Source organism: Cryptotermes secundus, unplaced genomic scaffold, assembly GCF_002891405.2.
Source record: "Cryptotermes secundus unplaced genomic scaffold, Csec_1.0 scaffold55, whole genome shotgun sequence".
Taxonomy (NCBI): domain Eukaryota; kingdom Metazoa; phylum Arthropoda; class Insecta; order Blattodea; family Kalotermitidae; genus Cryptotermes; species Cryptotermes secundus.
In genome coordinates, this window is record NW_019740654.1 from 1,600,181 (window position 1) to 1,623,601 (window position 23,421).

Genomic DNA, 23,421 nt, shown 5'->3' on the forward strand with positions numbered 1-23,421 from the left:
CAAGCGGTTAGTCGCTGGCTTCCCACCGCGGCGTCCCGGGTTCGATCCCGGGGTCTGGTCAAGTGGGATTTGTGGTGGACAAAGTGGCGCTGGGGCAGGTTTTCTCCGAGTACTTCGGTTCCCCTGTCAATCTTCATTCCACCAATTGCTCCGCAATCACCCTCACCTATCATCTGGGGCTGGTACAATAGGCCAGAAGTGGCCGCAGTACAAGGGACTTAGTCCCACTCCACTAGCAATTAATATAAAAAGTACTCCAGTACTTGGATAGAAGAATCCGCTCCTCGAGTGGATATTTCTACCCTGAAGATGGAGGTGATACGTTCCTCCAAAACGTCGGTTCACACAAAATTTACACAACGGCATGTCCCAGAAGACGGCATTCTGCATAATCACCGATGTGAAAATCTCAAATTTTACATTATTTTAGTTATTCAGTAACTCAAGAGTCCCTTGACTTCATGAAATTCGAAATTTCATTGCGGTATTCACATTATATTTTACCTTTCTGAAGCTGCTCTGTTCATACTAATCCTCTTCAGAACGTTATGAACTCTGTGTGCACTATACTTCCTTGTTTCTTATTTTCTAAAGTCGCGTCCACATTACTCGTGCTCGTGCTCGTCGGGAGACTCGTCTGGCTTTTATTTGTGCCCGTAAATCTTCGTCCACACTACTTCAGTTGCTCGCCAGGCTTCGGCGCGTGAGGATCCGTATATTTACTCGTAGTGTGTATAGGCTGTAGTCGTATTTTAATTTGGCTATAGTTTTTAGATTAAAAATTTAAAACTTGCTTGTCTCGTGACTTGTCATATCGTCCACATTATTCGCGAGCATAGCGAGTCACACGAGCACGAGCACAAATAATGTGGACGCGCCTTTAGAGACTATACAGCAAAGAAAGTCGCCACATGCAAAACCTCTTCCGCATAAATCACCAACGTTTTATTGCATATTATAATGAAAATAGGCTATTGGATTTATTGAAATTGACGAGAAATTGGCAATATTACGGCACGTGTCACATTTGTTATACCTCAATACTGATAATGGTGTGATTTCAACCCAAAATGAACTTGTGTGGAGTTTGTGCCACAAATGACGGCATACACTCAACTATATTCCGTTTCTTTGCACGGAATCACGATCGTGAACGAATCCATTTGACGAATGATGATCGAAGAGCTGAAGCAGACCAATCTAGTGCCTAACTTTGTGCAGATAAAATAATGTGGCAAGAGTTGGAGATGAGAGAGAGAGATTGTTTGTTCTGCTGAGTGCATGTTGAGAGTTGCGCTAGCAGACTTCTGTTTCCCCTCGGCTTCTCGAGTCGTGCGCAATGACAGGCCATCTCTTGTGGCTCGAGCTAGGGAACGGTGAGTGAAGTTCAGGAGCTGGTAAAGACTTGCATAGCGTGCTGAATTTTCAACTCAAGGCTGTCGCTGCTGTCAATGTCATTACCGAATATGGAGCGTAAAATCAATTTAGAAGATAAAAATTTGTGTGCGTGTGAAATATGTCTCATGTACAAAAAAGCTAACATTCTCACCTTAGGTAATATTAAACGTTTTGTACAGTGATGCTAAATTTGAAAGAGTTGGAATGTAAACTAATCACTCACCTCCTTCTATGATGCAACATAAAATTGTTCACAATCCCTCTTTCATTTAAAATAACATTAAAATCACATCAATTTATACATGTTTCGGCCTTACTTGGTCATCTTCAGGCAACGCACCGCACCGCACAGTATTTCCACCCTGTTGCATATCGCTGTTGACACTAAAATGTCTTTGTCAGAAAATAAATCTTTCCGTTCCGCGTTACTTCCCTTTTGCCGCGTCCATGTTTGTGCCCCCTTCGCACGTATGTTCACACTAGTTTGGTGTAATGTCCCTTGGATTGTGTTATGTACGTATATTAATCTCTGGTGCACTCTAAAAATATGCTTCACGACAACGGCAGACTTTACAATTGCAACCGAAGCATTATTATCGCTGTCGTCTAATGCTGCCATCTTCTGTACCTACTCGTAGCTTTGATGTCCAATGCATATAAAGACAATAAGAAGCGATAGACTCGTATGCACAAGGCTTATTGTTATCTGATGCATATTCAAACAAATAGCAGCTGCAGGACTAAATTAAAGGAAAACATTAAGATATATATATATAAACTATTTAAAATATGTGTCATTAGATTTAAACCTTCTGCTTCATATATGAATTGTAAAATTTCGCATTAAAATATTACATACTCTGAAAATGGTCCTGTTTGACCCAACGAGTGTCAGGGTTTCATTAACATTTCAATCACTTAAACTATGTAGTTGGTTAAAACACTATGCTGCAAGCCGGAAAGTCGCGGGATCGATTCCCGATGAGGTCACTAGATTTTTAATTAACCTAACCCTTCAGCCGCACTATAGCCCTGGAGTCGACTCAGCCTCTAACAGAAATGAGTACCAGGAATCTAACCGGGGGTAAAAGGCGGCCGGCGCGTATGGCTGACCTCACCGCCATCTGTGAGCCGATTGTCTAGATAAAATGTGGGAGCCTCGACGTCTCTATTGGCCTTCAGGGCCTATTACAGGGGTGGCATTACCTTTTTTATTTTATACTTATAATGCAATCTGCATTTTGTTCCAGTGAAGACGATATATCGGGAAAATGAACTGTACCAAAATATAAAATAAATATAAGAGATAAATATAATAAATATAAGAGACGTTTAAACAACAGTGACACAGACCAGTTATCACATCTATAAAGAAGGAACTAGATTTTAGTTTTACGTAGAGTATTTTAATGTTTATATCATTACAGATGAGACACAGTACTGAACTCAGGCACGAACTGATACTTTTACTGCGTAGTTAAACTTCAGCCATGTTGTTTTCACCTTGTACATGTAAAGTTTCGCCGTTAGAAGCACAGACACTGCACATCATACGCGACAAGTGCTGCAGGTCCCAGTTATATGCTGATCGTTTTGTGTTAAGACAGTAGAGAGTGTATACAACGCTATGAGACGAGGATTAGGAGCGTCCACTGTCCATTAATAACTACTGTATCCCAGTGGAAAATGGGACAGGTGTTTTGTGTGGCGAAGTGTTTCATAATGTGACAAGACACAGGATTGGAAACACAGCCGTTGTGCGCTTAATATAGCTTAGTAGTTGACACCTTATTACAGAAAACCGTCATTATAAAGGAGTTTCCTCACGTCATTGTCAGTTGTCTGGACGACACGTCTCGCTGTTACAATGATTCTGTATGAATTATGCACTACGAACCCATTTCCTCACCACATGTTTCAGAAGGCGCACAGGACTTGCGGGGAAGTACACAAACAATATACATGTATGTCAGTTTGTTTTCCCTCTATAGACCTAATTCCTCACAACTTCTGTGAAAAGGTGTAATTAACAAGGACAAAAAATATGCAGCAGTATATGTGTCGAGTCTGTTTCGTTTTCATTCCCGTAATGAAATTGAAAATACAGAAATTTATGTTCGGAAAAATTTTTGGAACTGTTGGAATTTTAAATCTGTTGTCTTACAGTAACTCCCCAAATTCTGTAACCTGCGTTATCAGGCGGTTTTTTTCTTTAACAATCTGGGAACTGCTTTTCATTTTATCTTTATTCTTTCTTTATCTTATCAGGATTACTGGATTTTAGGTCAGAATCACTGGGTTTTGGGACTTCTTCTTTCGTCCGATATTCTACAGACTAGAAAAAACGATGTTTCGGACACTGGATTTGTTTCCGAAACGTCGTGTTTTCTAGTCTGTAGAATACCTCTCGGTGAGAAACTCCAAAACCCCACTAATTCTGAATTTTAGACACCATCATCAGAATCCTTTAGAAACTGCTTGGGTTTTTGGACTTTTTCCATCGTCCGGTATTTTAAGAACACAACATCTCTGAAATTTGATGTTTCCGCCCATATCTGAGGAGTGGGGGATTCCTACTCTGTTAGGTCCGTTAGAAAGAGGTAAAAGATGCTTAACCAATTAAGCACCGCGCTATGAAGAGCAGTGGTAGAGTGAAAGTGTAGGTCCAACATTATATGGGGATGAGTGTCAGCTTCACGTCCCAGCCGCTTTATCTCCAGGAAAGGAGCCCCCGTTACCCATTGTGTAGGAGGCTGGGTGAGCCTCAGAGCCGATATTCGAAACGAGGACCTCCCAAATGCAAGTCAGGTTCGTTGCTGCTACACCAACCTTCTCGGTAGAGCGTTCGTTATAATGCAGATAGATGTAAAATAACATTGAAAGACAGTGAGGATTAAGCTTTCAGTGCTTATGTCTCCTGAGTTCTGGACTTCAGACTTTTAAGTACACATCCACGCGGCATTCAGAAAGAAATGACCCTTTAAAAGAGAGATGTAGCAAACCTGAGCATAAAACATAAGCGAGAAGAATACAACAGCTTAAAAGTAGAACGGAATACGCGCACAAAGAAAAAAAGTGGGCGCTCTTCCAACTCCTCTTTATTTTCAAAGATTCCGAACAGGTAAATGATTTAAGATACTTTTTCCATTTTCTTCTCAGAACAGAAGCGGAATATAGCCGACATTTTTCTTCTCTTCACCGTGTTACATGATCTAATTAAAATAGAAGTGTGCTTGATTTATACTCCCTTCTGATACTCATGTTCTCCATAGAGGAATAGGAGACTAATTAAAATACAGGCAATTGACAAAAATAAAGAAACATAAGTAATCAACGTGGAGTTTTTAAGGATTATAAGGAAAAAAGAGAGGATAATTAAAATGGCGGACAAAAAAAAAAGAAGATGGGGCTTAGAACGGACCTTAATTACACGCGTTTGTACACGCAGTTTGCTGTCTATAGACGAGAGATACGAGCGGTTACATTTCTAGCTTACGGCACGATGTTACAGCTTCTAAGCGGCCAGCGGCTAATTGGGTCTCTTTTAATCGGAAGCGTTTTACAGACCAATGCTCTTACAAATAATCCAAAATGAGAGCCATACTGAACACCGCTTTTTGTCTCTAAGATGTGAATAAAAGATAAAGCTATCGCTGTAACAGGCCGTGGAGGCCCATAGGATTATGAGACGTCGAGGCTCCCACAGTTTCTAGACAATCGGCTCACAGATGGCAGTGAGGTTGTCAGCCTTACTCGCCGGGCGCCTTTTATCACCAGAAAGATTCCTGGTACTTATTTCTGTTAGAGGCTGAATCAACCTCAGGGCCACAATGCGGCTGGAAGGATTAGGTCAAGTGAAAGAAAATCCCATGACCTTTTCGGGAATCGAACCCACGTCCTTCCGGCTTGTAGCATAGTGCCTCAATCAACTACGCTACCGCGTGCCACCAACATTCAGCGAGACACTGTTAGCATCATAAAAGTAAACCACATGAAATCATAATTTTTAATAGATGACTCAGAGTGGAGCGTTGTCGTTACAACCATCAGAGCAGGAAACTGAATTCCTACCATGTACACTGAAACATTTATAAACGAATAACGCCATTCATTGCCGGTCACGGTAGCCGAGCGGTCTAAGGCATGCACTGTCTTCGCTCGCTTGGAAGCCGGGATCGTGGTTTCCAGTCCCACTCAGGGCATTGGTGTTTGTGTGCGTTTTTCTGTTTTTGTATACAGGTAGAGGCCTTGCGACGAGCTGATCACTCGCCCAAGGAGTCCTACCGAATGTGTAAGATATAGTAAACCGAAGTGAAACGAGAGTTTCATGCAGATAGGCCTAGGCCCACTGGGGCTGTAGCGCCACAGAAAAAAAAAAGCAATTCATTAGCCTTTTACGTAATCTGCTGTGTTCATAGAGTCTAAAGGCTTCTGTCTATGGTGGACGACACTGGGTATTACTGGGGCTTTGGTGTATGTTCGGTATTGTAAAGAATATGAACTTTCGGAAACTGGACCCGTTTCCGTCATCAGGTGAGGAGTGGGGTCACCTACTCAGTTCCGTTAGGAAGAAATAATTTTAATCTCTGTTCCTGGTTATTCATTTCTAGAGGATTTAACAAATTAGGTATTCCCAACCCATCACCTGAGGATGGAAGTACGTTAATTTTCCGAAACGTGCTTTTATTGTTCTTTAGAATATCAGATAATGGACAAAGTGAAAAAGCCAGTAATCTCGATTGATATGTTCACATTTCCGAAATGCCAAATAGATTAATACTGTTGCCACATAGCGACCGGTGTTTAAGGGTGGTGTAGTTTCTGAATGTTGCAGTCATCGAAAATACTTGACGTTTCGATGCAGAGATAATATCTTAAAACAAGAGTAGGAAATTCCGGTAGAGTGTAACTACACAAACGGTAGAAGAGAGTGTTTTGCCCGTTTATCAAGTGACAGCTGCTGAATAAGCGGGTAGGTAGAGTCCTCTTATCCATGAGATAGCCCATCGAGCTCATTGCGAGAAATATTATGAAGGGAATTTTCTAAAATTTATCATTTAATCTGATTCTATATACGAGTAGAAATGCGCCTACTATACGCCTAAACATTGCAAATACTAAGATTAACAAAAGTTCCTCATTTCAGTTTGGAAAAGAAAAATTCACAATAAGAACATTTATAAATACACTAACAAAGACATGACAGACAAGGCTGTCGGTCAGAGAATTATAGTTAAATGAATCATATAAGTCTTTGTATTGTTATATTAAAATATTTTGCGAATATATTAGGTCATTAGATAATATAACCAGGAGTAATTTACTTAAATACAGAAATATTTTTATTAAATTTTATTTCATTTTCTTTATTATATGACACGCTTATCATATTATCTTCTCGTATTGCATACCCACTTGCTTGAAATTATGTTTTCTTTGCTGTGTCGCCACACTTTGAGGCGCTGTCTTCCTGTGTTGCATTTCGACTTGCCTAAAGTCTTGTGTCATTTTATTACATCTTCATCTTTTAAATAAGTTTTGTTCTTGTGTTTCATTTCCACACGTGTTGTGCGATTTGTTTTTGTTTTGGTGTATCTCTGCAAATTTTAGGCATTGTATTCTTGCATTACATCTCCATCACTTTAAAATGTTTCGTTCTCATATTTCATTTCCACTTGCCTAACCTATTTTGTTGTTACATTTCCACCTGTTGTGATCTTGTGTTACATTTCCACCCGTCTGTCGTGTTGTGTTCCTGTGTTGCATTTCCACCTGCCTACCGTGTTGTGTTCCTGTGTCACATTTCCACCTGCTTACCGTGTTGTGCTCATGTGTCACATTTCCACCTGCCTGTCGTGTTGTGTTCCTGTGTCGCATATACACCTGCCTGCCGTGTTGTGTTCCTGTGTCACATTTCCACCTGCCTAATGCGCCGTTTTCGTGTGTTACAATTCCACCCGCCTAATGCGCTGTGTTCTTGTGTTGCAGTTCCGCCTGCCTAATGCGCCGTGTTCTTGTGTTGCAGTTCCACCTGCCTAATGCGCTGTGTTCTTGTGTTGCAGTTCCACCGGCCTAATGCGCTGTGTTCTTCTGTTGCAGCATCAGATGTCTAACGACAAACAAGTGGCCCTGAAGAGCGTGAACCTCAAGTCTAGCGGCACCTACCGCTGCGAGGTGTCGGCAGAGAGACCCAACTTCTCGTCTGCGGGAGGCGAGGGCCGGATGGAAGTAGTGTGTAAGTCACAACAGTTATATATATCTACATATTGTCACGTACTGGGGGCTAGCGTGACTTGAAATGGTGGGTTCTGGATTTGATGATTGGGTTTACTGGCGCTTCTTTACAATTACAATCAATTAGCACAGGTCACACTCAATCGTGACTTCCGAGGCCTCTATTAATTCTGCTTCTCATTCCACCGGACTCTCACTGACTGACTTGAACGACGTCTGTCTCACGAATCAATTAATGAGTCGAGTCGAGTCTTATGTTTGACCGACGGTCAGTCGGCCAGTCTGTCTTGGAATAAAGCACCCGTCTGGGGATCACGACCAGATTTTTATTACTATCAGACATTTGCGGGTTTGTTGATGAGGGGCGCTCTCTCTAACGAGAGGACAGGGTCTGTCGTTTACAGTTGCTGCTGGTCCTCGCCAGCGCAGTCATTTTCGGTTCAGAATCCCGTGGAACTTGTGATCATATTTTACTGTCTCAGATTCGAGACTTCACTTTTCGTCTCCTACTATTCGCATTGCTATAGTGGGGTTATTCGACCCCGCCTTCACGCTGAATTGTTAATGTGGATTCTTCATGGCTCCTTATATAGGCTAGCTGATGTCCATGGAAATTCCTTTGTCAGAAATAGTTGTCACGAATACGCGTCCACCGAAACTTTCGATACTAAGCAACCGAAGTTCCACTGTTGACTCCGTTAGGAATGTGTTTACACAGCAACGGGTTTATTCTGGCTCTGTAGCTTAATGCTTTGGGCAACTACGTCACTATATATATATATATATATNTATTATTTATGTGCCGAGTCAACAGCCGCAAGGCCAATTACAGACAGAGCACAGTGTAGATACAGGTAATTGCATTATGGACAATCACAACATAAAGTCGAAGACAATTTACAGGCAAGCACTGGAGGAGACGAACAAAAATAATAATAATTCCTCATTTTACCGCAAAATCTTCTGACTATAGTGCCCGGTCTATTATCCAGAGTAAGTTTTCGCATAGTTTTCCGCACTGTTGGACATGAAAGGAGGGATATTTTATTTATTCATGGCGTGTTTAACGAGTTTTAAATTTGTGGTATTACACGGAGCCAAATGATACGATAATTAGTGAATAATTAATTGAAAAGGAACGGAAGTGGTCGTGAACTACTCTAAAATTCTACCCATCAGTTGTCTGAAGGCACGACGAAAACGCCGAAAGGACTTAGGGTTGATGGCCTCCAGGCCGAGGAATTCTGGGATAGTTCTTTGAAACAGGACACGAGCACGCCTCTACAATCCATTCTCAAGTTCACTGTGGTCATTTAAGACCACAGTGTTGGCACTCGCCGGTGCTGGAACTTGAAATCGCAGAAGAATTTTGTTGTTTGAAGACTCTAAGGGTAAGCCCCACACAAACACAACTTCAGTGGCATTATGCACGCTGCCTAATTTTGAACGGATCTTTCCAGATACAGCAACAAACTTATTGCTGCAGTATGTAGCATTCTCACAGCTGTATTTTTTTTTTAATTCGCTTAGTGGGGAGTGGAGTCCAACTGGGTCCACTCGGCACGGCGGCCACTGATTGGCCTATTGTAGCCTTACCCAGGTGATTATGATGATGGAGAATTTGGTGGAATGAAGATTGGCAAGGGAAACCGAAGTACTCGGAGTAAACCTGCCCCAGCGCCACTTTGTCCACCACAAATCCCACTTAACCAGACCCGGGATTGAACCCGGGCCGCCACGGTGGGAAGCCAGCTACTAACCGCTTGAGCTATGGCGCGGCCCACAGCTGTATTTACAAAGCGTTCTATCCACTGGGATACAATACTGTATAGTCAGTTGAAAATCAACGGACGTTTCGAAGTAACATCTCGCATTCTTCTTCAGGGTCGAATAATAAGTAAAACAAGAAAGTAGAGCTCTGCTTGTTGCCTGCTTCATACTGATTTCTTGTTTCGTTTATTCTTAAATCTTGAGGAAAGAGACGAAATATTTCTCCGAAACGTCTGTTTACTTACAAAGGACTAAAAAACATATCCCAGAAGACAGATTGCCTGCTACATCTTTTCAAGGGATAAATAATTATTTGAGTTCTTAATTACACTTCTCATACGAGGATTGTTTTCAGTTTGGAGGACACTTCAGAAGTGACTCCATTTTGTGCATAGTATAACCTGTTAACGCGCTACAAGAATTCACCATAACAAACGATTTGTGTATGTCACATTTCGCAGGATATCTCTATGCATTCGTCATCCTTAAGTTAGGTGAGGCGAGGTGAGGTGAGGTGACGTGACGTGAAGTGACATGACGTGACTTGACGTAACTTGGCGTGATTTCACGTGACTTCGTGTGACTTGGGGTGACTTGACGTCAGGCGAGACTAGGATAGATTAGGTTAGGTTAGGTTAGGCTAGGTTTGTACAGTAGAATTCTCCGCTTCAATCAGTAACTGAGGGGTACCATTCCCTGCTGTTAAGTTAGGTGAGGTGAGGTGACGTGACGTGGCGTGACTTCGCGTGACTTGGCGTGATTTGGCGTGATTAGACCTGACTTGGTGTGATTTGGCGTGACTTTGCGTAACATGACGTGATTTGGCGTGACTTGACGTCAGGCGAGACTAGGATAGATTAGGTTAGGTTAGGTTAGGCTAGGTTTGTACAGTAGAATTCTCCGCTTCAATCAGTAACCATTTGGCGTGACTTGGCGTGATTTGGCTAGGTGAGGTGAAGTGACGTGACGTGGCGTGACTTCGCGTGACTTGGCGTGATTTGGCGTGATTAGACCTGACTTGGTGTGATTTGGCGTGACTTTGCGTAACATGACGTGATTTGGCGTGACTTGACGTCATTTGGCGTGACTTGGCGTGATTTGGCGTGATTAGACCTGACTTGGTGTGATTTGGCGTGACTTTGCGTAACATGACGTGATTTGGCGTGACTTGACGTCATTTGGCGTGACTTGGCGTGATTTGAAGTGACTTGACGTCACTTGGCGTGATTTGACGTGACTTGACTTGAGGCAAGGCGACACGGGGCTAGGCGAGGGTAGCTAAGGTTAGGTTAGGTTAGATTAGTTTAGGTTAGGTTGGGTTATGTTAGGTTAGGTTACGTATGCTCAGTAGACTTGTGCGAATGAATCAGTAATTGAGAGGTATCATTACTTGCTGATAAGTTAGGTGAGGTGACGTGACGTGACTTGGCGTGATTAGACGTGACTTGACGTGACCTGGCTTAACTTGGCATGATTTGTCATGATTTGGCGCGACTGGGCGTGACTATGCGTGACATGACGTGACTTGGCCTGATTTGACGTGACTTGACGTAATTTGACGTGAGGCGAGGCTAGGTTAGGTAAGGATAGGTTAGGTTAGGTTAAGTTAGGTTAGGTTATGTTAGGGTAGGTTAGGTTAGGTTTGCGCAGTAGACTTGTGCGCATGAATCAGTAACTGAGGGGTACCGTTCCCTGCTGTCAAGTTAGGTGAGTTGAGGTGAGGTGAAGTGACGTGACGTGGCGTGACTTCGCGTGACTTCTCGTAACTTCGCGTGATTAGACGTGACTTGGCGTGATTTGGCGTGACTTGACGTAATTTAATGTGAGGCGAGGCTAGGCTAGATTAGGTTTGGTTAGGTCAGCTTGGGTTAGATTAAGTTAGGGTACGTTAGGTTTGCACGGTAGACTTGTGGCCATGAATCAGTAACTGAGGGGTACCATTCCCTGCTGTTAAGTTCGGTGAGGTGATGTGAGTTGAAATGACGTGACGTGACGTGACATGATTTGACGTGACAGCGTGGTTTGACGTGACTTGACGTCATTTGGCGTGACTTGGCGTGATTTGACGTGATTTGTCGTGATTTGGCGCGACTGGGCGTGACTATACGTGACATGACGTGACTTGGCCTGATTTGACGTGACTTGACGTAAATTGACGCGAGGCGAGGCTAGGTTAGGTAAGGCTAGGTTAGGTTCACGATACGTTAGGTTAGGTTTGCGCAGTAGACTTGTGGGCATCAATCAGTAACTGAGGGGTACCATTTCCTACTGTTAAGTTAGGTGAAGTGAGGTGATGTGACTTGGCGTCATTAGACGTGACTTGGCATGACATGACGTAACTTGTCGTGACTTGATGTGACTTGGCGTGACATGAAATGACTTGGCGTGATTTGACGTGACTTGACTTAATTAGACGTGAGGCGAGGCTAGGCTGGGATAGGTTAGGTTAGGTTAGCTTAGGTTAGGTTAGGTTAGGTTATGGTAGGTTAGGTTTACTCAGTATACTTGCGCGCATCAATCAGTAACTGTGCGTTACCATTCCCTGCTGTTAAGTTAGGTGAGGTGACGTGAAGTGAGGTGACGTGACGTCGTGTGACTTAGCATGATTAGACGTGACTTGGCATGACATGGCGTGACTTGATGTGACTTGGCGTGACATGAAATGACTTGGCTTGATTTGACGTGACTTGACGTAATTAGACGTGAGGCGAGGCGTAGCTAGGCTAGGCTAGGTTAGGTTAAGTTACGTTGGGTTAGGTTATGGTAGGTTAGGTTTACGTTAGGTTTGGTTAGGTTTGCGCAGTGGACTTCTGCGCATCAATCAGTAAATTAGGGGTACCATTCACTGCTGTTAAATTAGGTGAAGTGGGGTGAGGTGAGTTGACGTGACTCGAAGTGACGTGACTTCGCGTGATTTGGTGTGACTTGGCTTGCTTTGACGTGACTTGACGTAATTTGATGTGAGGCGAGGCGTGAGGGGGCGAGGCGAAGCTAGGTTAGGTTAGGGTAGGTTAGGTTAGGTTAGGTTATGTTACTTTTGCGCAGAATACTTGTGCGCATCAATCAGTAACTGAGGGCTACCAGTCCCTGCTGTTAAGTTAGGTGAAGTGAGGTGAGGTGATGTCACGTCACGTTACTTGGCGTGACTTCGCGTGATTTGGCGTGATTAGACGTGACTTGGCGTGACTTTGCGTGACATGACGTGACTTGGCGAGATTTGACGTGACTTGACGTAATTTGACGTGAAGCGAGACGGAACGAGCCGAGGCTACGCTAGGCTAGGTTATGTTCGGCTAGGTTAGGTTAAGTTAGGTTGAGGTAGGTTAGGTTAGATTAGAGGTAGGTTAGGTTTATGTTAGTTTAGGTTAGGTTTGCGCAGTAGACTTGTGCGCATCAATCAGTAACTGAGGGGTACCATTTCCTCCAGTTAAGTTAGATGAAGTGAGGTGACGTGACTTGGCGTGACTTCGCATGGCTTATCGTGATTAGACGTGACTTGGCATGACATGGCGTGACTTGATGTGACTTGGCGTGACATGAAATGACTTGGCTTGATTTGACGTGACTTGACGTAATTAGACCTGAGGCGAGGCTAGGCTAGGATAGGTTAGGTTAGTTTAGGTTACGTTAGGTTAGGGTAGGTTAGGTTTGCGCAGTAGACTTGTGCGCATCAATCAGTAACTGAGGGTTAAGTTAGGTGAGGTGAGGTGACATGAAGTGACTTGACGTGGCTTGACGTTACATGAAATAACTTGGCGTGACTTGATGTGACTTGACGTAATTAGACGTGAATCGAGGTGTAGCTAGGCTAGGCTAGGTTAGGTTAGGTTAAGTTACGTTGGGTTAGGTTAGGGTAGGTTAGGTTTACTTTAGGTTTGGTTAGATTTCGCAGTGGACTTGTGTACATCAATCAGTAACTTAAGGGTACCATTCACTGCTGTTAAGTTAGGTGAAGTGTGGTGAGGTGAGTTGACGTGACGCGACGTGACGTGACGTGACGTGACTTCGCGTGATTCTGAGTGACTTGGCTTGTTTTGACGTGACTTTACGTAATTTGACGTGTGACGAGTCGTGACGGGGCGAGGCTAGGTTAGGTTAGGTTAGGCTAGTTTTGCGCAGTATACTTGTGCACATCAATCAGTATCTGAGGGGTACCATTCCCTTCTGTTAAGTAAAGTGAAATGAGGTGAGGTGTGGTGATGTCACGTCACGTTACTTGGCGTGACTTCGCGGCATTTGGCGTGATTAGACTTGACTTGGCGTGACATGGCGTGACTTGGCGAGATTTGACGTAATTTGAAGTGAGGCGAGACGGTGCGAGGCGTGGCGAGGCTAGGCTAGGCTAGGTTAGGTTATGTTAAGTTAGGTTGGGTTAGGGTAGGTTAGGTTTAGGTTAGTTTGAGTTAGGTTTGCGCCGTAGACTTGTGCTAATTATTCAGTAGCTGATGTGTACCGTTCCCTGCTGCTAAGTTAGGTGAAGTGAGGTGAGTTGAGGTGGCGTGACGTGACGTGACGTGACATGACAGGACTTCGCGTGACTTGGCGTGATTAGACGTCACTTGGCGTAACTTGGTGTGACTTGACTTGAATCAAGGCGAGACTGGGCGAGGTTAGGTTAGGTTAGTTTAGGTTAGGTTGGGTTATTTTAGGTTAGGTTAGGCTAGGTTATGTTAGGTTAGGTTTGCACAGTAGACTTGTGCGCATCAATCAGTAACTGAGGGGTACCATTCCCTGCTGTTAAGTTAGGTGAAGTAAGGTGACGTGAGTTGGCGTTACTTGGCGTGATTAGACGTGACCTTGTGTGTCTTGGCGTATTTTGTCGTGATTTGTGACTGGGAGTGACTATGCATGACATGACGTGACTTGGCATGACTTGACGTGACTTGACGTAATTTGTCGTGAGGCGAGACTGGGCGAGGCGAGCCATGGCTACGATAGGCTAGGTTATGTTCGGCTAGGTTAGATTAGGTTGAGGTAGGTTAAGTTAGGTTAGATTAGAGGTAGGTTAGGTTAGGTTTGCGCAGTAGACTTGTGCGCATCAATCAGTAACTGAGGGGTACCATTTCCTCCAGTTAAATTAGGTGAAGTGAGGTGACGTGACTTCGCGTGACTTAGCGTGATTAGACGTGACTTGATGTGACTTGGCGTGACATGAAATTACTTCGCGTGATTTGGCGTGACTTTACGTAATTAGACGTGAGGCGAAGCTAGGCTGGGATAGGTTAGGTTATGTTAGCTTAAGTTAGGTTAGGTTAGGTTTGCGCAGTAGACTTGTGCGCATCAATCAGTAACTGAGGGTTACCATTCCCTGCTTTTAAGTTAGGTGAGGTGAGGTGACGTGACTTCGCGTGACTTAGCGTGATTAGACGTGACTTAGCATGACATGAAGTGACTTGATGTGACTTCTCGTGACTTGATGTGACTTGGCATGACATGAAATGACTTGACGTAATTAGACGTGAGGCGAGGCGTAGCTAGGCTAGGTTAGGTTAGAATAGGCTACGTTAGGTTAGGTTAAGTTACGTTGGGTTAGGTTAGGGTAGGTTAGGTTTACGTTAGGTTTGGTCAGGTTTGCACAGTGGACTTGTGCGCATCAATCAGTAACTTAGAAGTACCATTCACTGCTGTTAAGTTAGGTGAAGTGGGGTGAGGTGAGTTGACGTGACTCGACGTTACTTGACTTGGCGTGACTCCGCGTGACTTGGCGTGACTTCGCGTGATTTGGCGTCATTTGGTGTGACTTGGCTTGTTTTGACCTGACTTCACGTAATTTGACGTGAGGCGAGGCGTGACGGGGCGAGGCGAGGCTTGGCTAGGCTAGGCTAGGTTAGGTTACGTTAGGTTGGGTTAGGTTAGGGTAGGTTAGGTTTGCGCAGTATACTTGTGCGCATCAATCAGTAACTGAGGGGTACCATTCCCTGCTGTTAAGTAAGGTGAAGTGAGGTGAGGTGATGTGACGTCACGTTATTTGGCGTGACTTCGCGTGATTAGACGTGACTTGGCGTGACTTTGCGTGACATGATGTGACTTGGCGAGATTTGACGTGACTTGACGTAATTTGACGTGAGGCGAGACGGGGCGAGCCGAGGCTACGCTAGGCTAGGTTATGTTCGGCTGGGTTAGGTTAAGTTATGTTGAGTTAGGTTAGATTATGTGTAATTTAGGTTTGGTTAGGTTTGCGCAGTAGACTTGCGCATCAATCAGTAACTGAGGGGTACCATTTCCTCATGTTAAGTTAGGTTAAGTGAGGTGACGTGACTTCTCCTGACTCAGCGTGATTAGACGTGACTTGCCATGACATGGCGTTACTTGATGTGACTTGCCGTGACTTGATGTGACTTGTCGTGACTTGATGTGAGTTGGCGTGACATGAAATGACTTGGCGTGATTTGACGTGACTTGACGTAATTAGACGTGAGGCGAGGCTGGGCTAGGTTAGGTTAGGTTAGGTTACGTTAGGTTAGGTTAGGTTGGGTTAGGGTAGGTTAGGTTTGCGCAATAGACTTGTGCGCATCAATCAGTAACTGAGGGTTAAGTTAGGTGAGGTGAGGTGACGTGAAGTGAGGTGACGCGACTTGGCGTGATTAGACGTGACTTAGCATGACATGGCGTGACTTGTTGTGACTTGATGTGACTTGGCGTGACATGAAATGACTTGACGTAATTAGACGTGAGGCGAGGCGTAGCATGGCAAGGCTAGGTTAGAATAGGCTACGTTAGGTTGCGTTAGGTTAAGTTACGTTGGGTTAGGTTAGGGTAGGTTAGGTTTACGTTAGGTTTGGTTAGGTTTGCGCAGTTGACTTGTGCGCATCAATCAGTAACTTAGGGGTACCATTCACTGCTGTTAAGTTAGGTGAAATGGGGTGAGGCGAGTTAACGTGACTCGACGTTACTTGACTGGCGTGACTTGGCGTGACTTCGCGTGACTTGGCGTGATTTGGCGTGACATCAGTTGATTTGGTGTTACTTGGCTTGTTTTGACCTGACTTGACGTAATTTGACGTCAGGCGAGGCGTGACGGGGCGAGGCGAGGCTAGGCTAGGTTGGGTTAGGTTAGGTTGGGTTAGGTTAGCTTCCGTTAGGTTAGGTTGGGTTAGGTTAGGGCAGGTTAGGTTGGCGCAGTATACTTGTGCGCATCAATCAGTAACTGAGGGGTACCATTCCCTGCTGTTAAGTTATGTGAAGTGAGGTGAGGTGAGGTGAGGTGATGTCACCTGACGTGACTTTGCGTGATTTGGCGTGATTAGACGTGACTTGGCGTGACTTTGCGTGACATGATGTGACTTGGCGAAATTTGACGTGACTTGACGTAGTTTGACGTGAGGCGAGACTGGGCGAGCCGAGGCTACGCTAGGCTACATTATGTTCGGCTAGGTTAGGTTAAGTTATGTTGAGTTAGGTTAGGTTAGATTAGGGGTAGGTTAGGTTTGCGCAGTAGACTTGTGCGCATCAATCGGTAACTGAGGGTTACCATTCCCTGTTGTTAAGTTAGGTGAAGTGGGGTGAGGTGAGTTGACGTGACTCGACGTGACGTGACTTGCCGTGACTTCGCGTGACGTGGCGTGACTTGGCGTGATTTCGCGTGACTTGACGTAATTTGACGTTAGTCGAGGCGTGACGGGCGAGGCGAGTCTAGGCTAGGTTAGGTTAGCTTAGGTTAGATTAGGTTAGGTTAGGTTAGGTTTGCGCAGTATAGTTGTGCGCATCAATCAGTAACTGAGGGGTTCCATTCCCTGCTGTTAAGTTAGGTGAAGTGAGGTGAGGTGATGTCGCGTGATTTGGCGTGATTAGACGTGACTTGGCGTGACTTTGCGTGACATGACGTGACTTGGCGGGATTTGACTTGACTTGACTTAATTTGACGTGAGGCGAGCCGAGGCTATGCTAGGCTAGGTTATGTTCGGCTGGGTTAGGTTAAGTTAGGTTGAGTTAGGTTTGGTTAGATTAGGGGTAGGTTAGGTTAAGTTAGGTTTGCGCAGTAGACTTGTGCGCATCCATCCGTAACTGAGGGGTACCATTCCCTGCTGTTAAGTTAGGTGAAGTGAGGTGACGTGAAGTGACTTGGCGTGATATGACATGACGTGGCGTGATTAGACTTGACTTGGCATGATAAGACGTAACTTGACGTAACGTCGCGTGATTTGGCGTGACTGGGTGTGACTTTTCGTGACACGACGTGATTTGGCATGATTTGACGTGACTTGACGTAATTTGCCGTGAGGCTAGGCGGGGCGAGGCGAGCCGAGGCTATGCTAGGCTAGGTTATGTTAAGTTAGGTTGTGGTAGGTTAAGTTAGGTTAGATTAGAGGTAGGTTAGGTTTAGGTTAGGGTAGGTTTGCGCAGTAGACTTGTGCGCATCTATCAGTAACTGAGGGGTACCATTTCCTCCTGTTAAGTTAGGTGAAGTGAGGTGACGTGACTTCGCGTGACTTCGCGTGACTTAGCGTAAGTAGACGTGACTTGGCATGACATGGCGTGACTTGAAGTGACTTGTCGTGACTTGATGTGACTTGTCGTAGCTTGATGTGACTTGGCGTAATTTGACGTCACTTGACGTAATTAGACTTGAGGAGAGGATTGGTACCATTTACTGCTGTTAATACGTACAGAAGTGTGTTAATGCCGCATATGTTCTGGAAATGAATGTGAGCGCAGAAATTCTGGCGACCAAGCATATCACACAGATGATATGTCACAGAAAGTTATGAATGGTTCCACCTCTTTCTGTCAGCTAACATGCACCCGTATTTTCAACATGTTCGTTTTGGTAGCTAATCACCATGACATGATTTAGGTGGTAACTGTTGGCGCCTCAAAATTGTGTTACCACGTAATGTAACATTTCATCAAAACATGAATCTTTTGGAGCTAATATGGAGTTGTGTATTAGATCTTTCTTTTTACCACAGAGTACTGGACGTCACATGTCACGTGTTATTTATTGAGACTATAAATGTTTTCGCTTTGTGATGTCTGGACTTCTCACAGCTGTGGGCATGCAGAGTAATTACGTTATTTTCTGTGGTAGAATTGTAGACCTCCCAAAGTTTCGTTGAAACCTGCTACTGACATCGTTAGGATGAAGGCATTTGTTCTTGTAAAAGAATACGACGTTTAGGAGGCTGCTGTCTCCAAATTCAAGGTAGAAGACCAAACTTTCGGAGGAACCTGTTGCTGCAGTCTTCAGGATATAGAACCTGTGAATTAGCAAAAGGTAGCAATTCTTTGCCTCCATCTTCAGCGTATAAATTTCCGGTCTGGTAGAATGCTATCAACGTTCAGAGCATCCATCTTTCTCCGTCTTCAGGGTAGAAGTCTTCTATATTCATAGTAGATTACTACTACCATGAAGACGTAGGACTAAGGATGCTCCGAAACGTCAATATCTTTCTACCAGACCAGAAGTCGTCGCATCTCATACGTCAGAAATCGTCTTCTGCCTTTTTCGGAGGAAATCTCTGAACCTGTTTAGGACATTCCCGGTTTATCTAACGATTCTTATCCAGCTGCATGGGTTATATACGAGAGAGAGTTAGTAAATACACGTAGTTCTCAAATGGAAGTAAAATTGCTGTAATGAAAGTAATAGGTTTTCTGTATGTCACTAGGTAGCAGCACGGTCCAGCTTCATGAGAGTCTAGGTAGCAGACGTGCATGCAAATGTTCAGAGGCTGATTTCAGTAGTCAAAATGGCGATCATGCTTGAGGCGTATGCTACCGAAGGGCTAAATGACTCAATGCAAAGGCGTTTCCTGTTTGCGCTGGGAAGTGTTTGTCGCGTAAAGAGGTTCACAGATGTTTAGAGAAACATGGCAAACGCTTCCCTGATGAAGAAGTTAAAACGGGGGTGCCGAATGGGCTGAGATAACAGTCAGTCTTCTATGCTGCGGGTTTTGAAGCAATGGTAAAGCGATAGAACGATTGTGTCAATGTTGGTGGAGGATGTTTCGAGAAATAAATGTTCTTACAGGTTCGAATATTACTTGTTTTACGTTTTGCATCCATTTGTGACCTATTTACTGACTTTCTTTCGTGACATCTACTGATAGGAAGATCAGTTAATGCTGAAATGTAAAGTGAATATAAATAAAACCTCATAGTGTGATTAAATGCCCTACCTCAGATATCCCCTGGAGAAACTGAGTAGAACCATACACACTTCAGGCCAGTGAAGTTAAGGGCCGAGATGTGAATCCGTTTCCTTCGCAGTAAAAATCAGGTTTGCTAACCGCCTGACTGCCAAGGTCGGTACACCTGAAATTGTATGGAGTAAAAATTTGTAGTCGGTCACGGTAGCCGAGCGGTCTAAGGCATGTACTGTCTTCGCTCGCTTGGAAACCGGGATCGTGGGTTCGAATCCCACTAAGGGCATGGATGTTTAGTTTGTGTGTGTGCGTTTTTCTGTGTTCGTGTACAGGTAGAGGCCTTACGACGAGCTGATCACCCGCCCAAGGAGTCCTACCGTATGTGTAAAATCTAGAAAAACCGAAGTGAATGGAGAAGTTCATGGAGGTAGGCCTAGGCCCACTGGGGCTGTAGTGCAAAGGGGAAAAAAATTAAAGTTGTAGCTGAATATTCTTTTCCGAATATGATCCGGAAAAGTGAGATAAATTTTCTGAGAAGGATGTTCAAAATTTAAAACACTAAAGACGGCTTATTTTGTAGAATTAATTAATTACGTCCATGGACCACAGTCCTTCATAAGAAGACAGTAATTTCAAAGCTGACGAAATTTCCCACCTTTTATGGAACATGAGATTGTATTATCTTCTTCACAAAAATACCTTCAATTATCAACATTTAATGCAGATTAATCCAATACTCACATTCATATTCTATTTCTTTAACCACTTTTAATATTATCCTCAGTTATAAAGTTTCGTAAAATGCATCATAAATATTGGAATGAGGATATCACTTACCGTTCCACCATAAATTATACAGGGCGATTCTCTTTTGGAAGGACTTGAATTAATTATAAATCATGTTATATTACAGCGGTTAAATCGAAACTTGACAATGCTAGGTACTTTGCAATAAGGCTTGGTGCCTACTTCCCCAGTTCGCGACCTATCTGCAATGGATGTAATTTCTTCTGTCTTTCGAGAAACTGGAGCGTCATATCAGTCTGTTTATCCTAGAGAAGTAAAATACATTTTCAACAAATTATATTATTAAATTATCCCCACTTCTGCGAAGGTCTGTACTCAACGAGTTTCTTCTTCATCGGTAAATTATTGTGTGATTTATAATTATTAATCCTGGAAATCCTCCGAATGAATCACCCTGTATTATTTTCCGTTAAACTACCCGGGAAGTAAATGTGAGACAGATTTATCTGTTTCACATTTTACATGCACGACTCGTCTAAATCGTTAGAAGGTAGTGTAATATGAACATAATTTTTTTTTGTAGACGACCGGTTTATGTCTTACGAAAGCGTTCATTGGGGGTGGAGGGTGAAAGCTGTGATGTAAGTTATCGGGCCGCTCGCTGAGCTGGGCTCTGTTAAGTCGGCACTTGGCGTGAATTCTATATACACATGTAAAATACTGAAGTCAGCACCACACGGCGTTTGGCACATAAACGGATAAATTGAACTGCATAGAAGTTCTCGGGAACAAAACCGTCTTGCCGGTTACTCGCTTACGTGCATTTCTCTCTTATATTCCTTTCTTTCTTCGCTCCTTCAGGATCTACCTACTGTCGCTCCTTCTGCCCTTCCTTATTTCTTACTTTGCCTTCTTTCTCCCTTTCATTTCTTTCCCTCTATTTCTGTTGTCTTCCTCTCCCCAATTCCATTTACGTCCCTTCTCTCTTGCCTCATTTCCGTTTTTTATCCGTTCTATTCTTCATCTTTATTTGTTGCATTTCTCTATTTTCTTTTCTACCATTTTTCTTCCTTTTTTTCTGTCATGTCTTTCTTTTTTCGGCACTTATTTCCGTCCACCTTTCTTGTACTTTCTCATCTTCATACTTCATCTCTTCATATTTCTATATTTTCCCTTTGCTTTTACATTTGTGTCTCTTTGTTCCTTCTCGTTGTCTCCGTTTTCTTCCTTCCTTCCTTCTTCTAGTTTCCAGGAAACCAGATATTCCTGTCTGTCAGTACCTTTTCGTAACTCTTGAATGAACCTGTTGCTACAGAAAAATTGAAACTGTCCCTGTAATGTGCCGTGGATGCCCATAGGTTTGTGAGATGTCGAGGCTCTCACATTTTCTAGACAGTCAGCTCATAGATGGCGGTGAGTTTGTCATCCTTACGCGCCGGCGCCCTTCAACCTCAGGAAGATTCCTGGTACTCATTTCTGTTAGAGGCTGAATCGATGCCATGGCCATTGCGGCTGAAAGGATTCAGTTAATTTAAAGGATCCAGTGACCTCATCGGGAATGGAACCAGCGACTTTCCGGCTTTTAGCATAGTGCCTCAACTAACTAAGCTACCGCGCGGCTTCACCTATTACTACAGGCCGCGCTCAGTAACGAGTTAGTGAGACAGGACAAGAAGTACGTTCGTTTCTTCCCGGAGGACCTCTGAGGCAGAATAGTGATTGCTATGTATCTCCTTTTAATAAGAGACTGAGCGTTGCCACGCCAAATTACTAATTTCGGTTGCTCTTAGTTGTTAACTTAGTAAAACATGGGAAGAATGACGTCTTCAAGCTCTCCTTGCTTAATTAATTAAGCACTTAACCATGAAGACATATGAGCAATTGGCGTTATATCCCCACCATTTTAGACCTTGGCACTAAATTGGACTGAGCTGTCAGCTTCACGCTCCGGCCGCTATACCCCTGGAAGAAAGGGCCCTAGGTACCTATTGCATAGGAGGCTGGGTGGACTCCAGAGCCGGTGATGACGAGATGGAGAAGTGAAAATTCTTGTCCTAACGGAACTCGAACTCCGAACCATTGGTTGTGCACCCCATAGCCAGTCGCTATACTGACTGAGCTATCCCGGCTCTCATTATCAATAATGTAATGAGGAAACTGATGAAAGCGATAATAATAATAATAATAATAATAATGTTGCAAAATTTTGTCGCATTCGTAATGGATACTTTCATAAATGCTCCTGTTGCTTTATCCATCTGTCTCTCTCTTCTGTCTCTACGAGCGAAACGACATGAGGAACATTGAATTGGCTCTCACGAAATGTTATACTGGGACGTTATACTGACTTTGTCGACAAATTCCAGTTTTGATTAAGACAAGACTGAAGTAACGGACACTTCGTATCAAGGTTTAAACGCATTTCTGAGCGCATCTCGGGAGTTCTTCGCTTGTGTATATAGCAGCGTAAAATGTTTTACTTCCGCGAGTCTTACTGTTTTGGAGATACTTAAACAGAGGCATTTATAGGGAGCAGAAGAAGTTCTCAGCCGTATCCTCGCAATGGTAATTTCATAGAATTTAGAACAAGAATGCCGTCTTCTGGGATGTGGCGTCGTGTAAACCGAGGTTTCGGAGGAACACATCCCAGAAGACGGCATTCTTCATAGTCATCAACGTGAAAAATTCCAATCTTACGAATTTAGAAAAATTCTTACGAATAACCATTAGACCTACAGTTAAGTAGATTCAGCTCAAGCGGTTAGTCGCTGGCTTGCCACCGCGGCGGCCCGGATTCGATCCCGGGTCTGGTCAAGTGGGATTTGTGGTGGACAAAGTGGCGCTGGGGCAGGTTTTCTCCGAGTACTTCGGTTTCCCCTGCCAATCTTCATACCACCAGTTGTTCCACAATCACCCTCAACTATCATCTGGGGCTGGTACAATAGGCCAGAATTTGCCGCAGTACGAGGAACTTAGTCCCACGCCACTAGCAATAAAAGAAAATAATAACTAAAGTCAGCACACTTAAAGAGGACTTTGAAGAAAGCAGTCTTCTGTGATTTGGCACCGTGTATATGTGGTGTTAACCGACGTTTCGGAGGAACGTATCGCCTCCATCTTCAGGGTAGAAGAAAAAATATAAGAAATCTGCAAGCGAAGAGACCGTGAGAACCGGTAAAAGCAGACT

The 23,421-nt window shown here is 43.8% G+C and overlaps 1 protein-coding gene across 1 annotated transcript in view; it reads left to right on the plus strand.

Annotated features, from left to right (window-relative positions):
- The window catches only part of LOC111872334, a 148,833-nt gene that overhangs the window by 108,799 nt on the left and 16,613 nt on the right, over nt 1-23,421 (plus strand). The window contains exon 3 of the mRNA XM_023866090.2: nt 7,498-7,633. Within this exon, the coding sequence (XP_023721858.1) occupies nt 7,498-7,633 (136 nt within the window). The remainder of the gene's footprint in view (nt 1-7,497; nt 7,634-23,421) is intronic.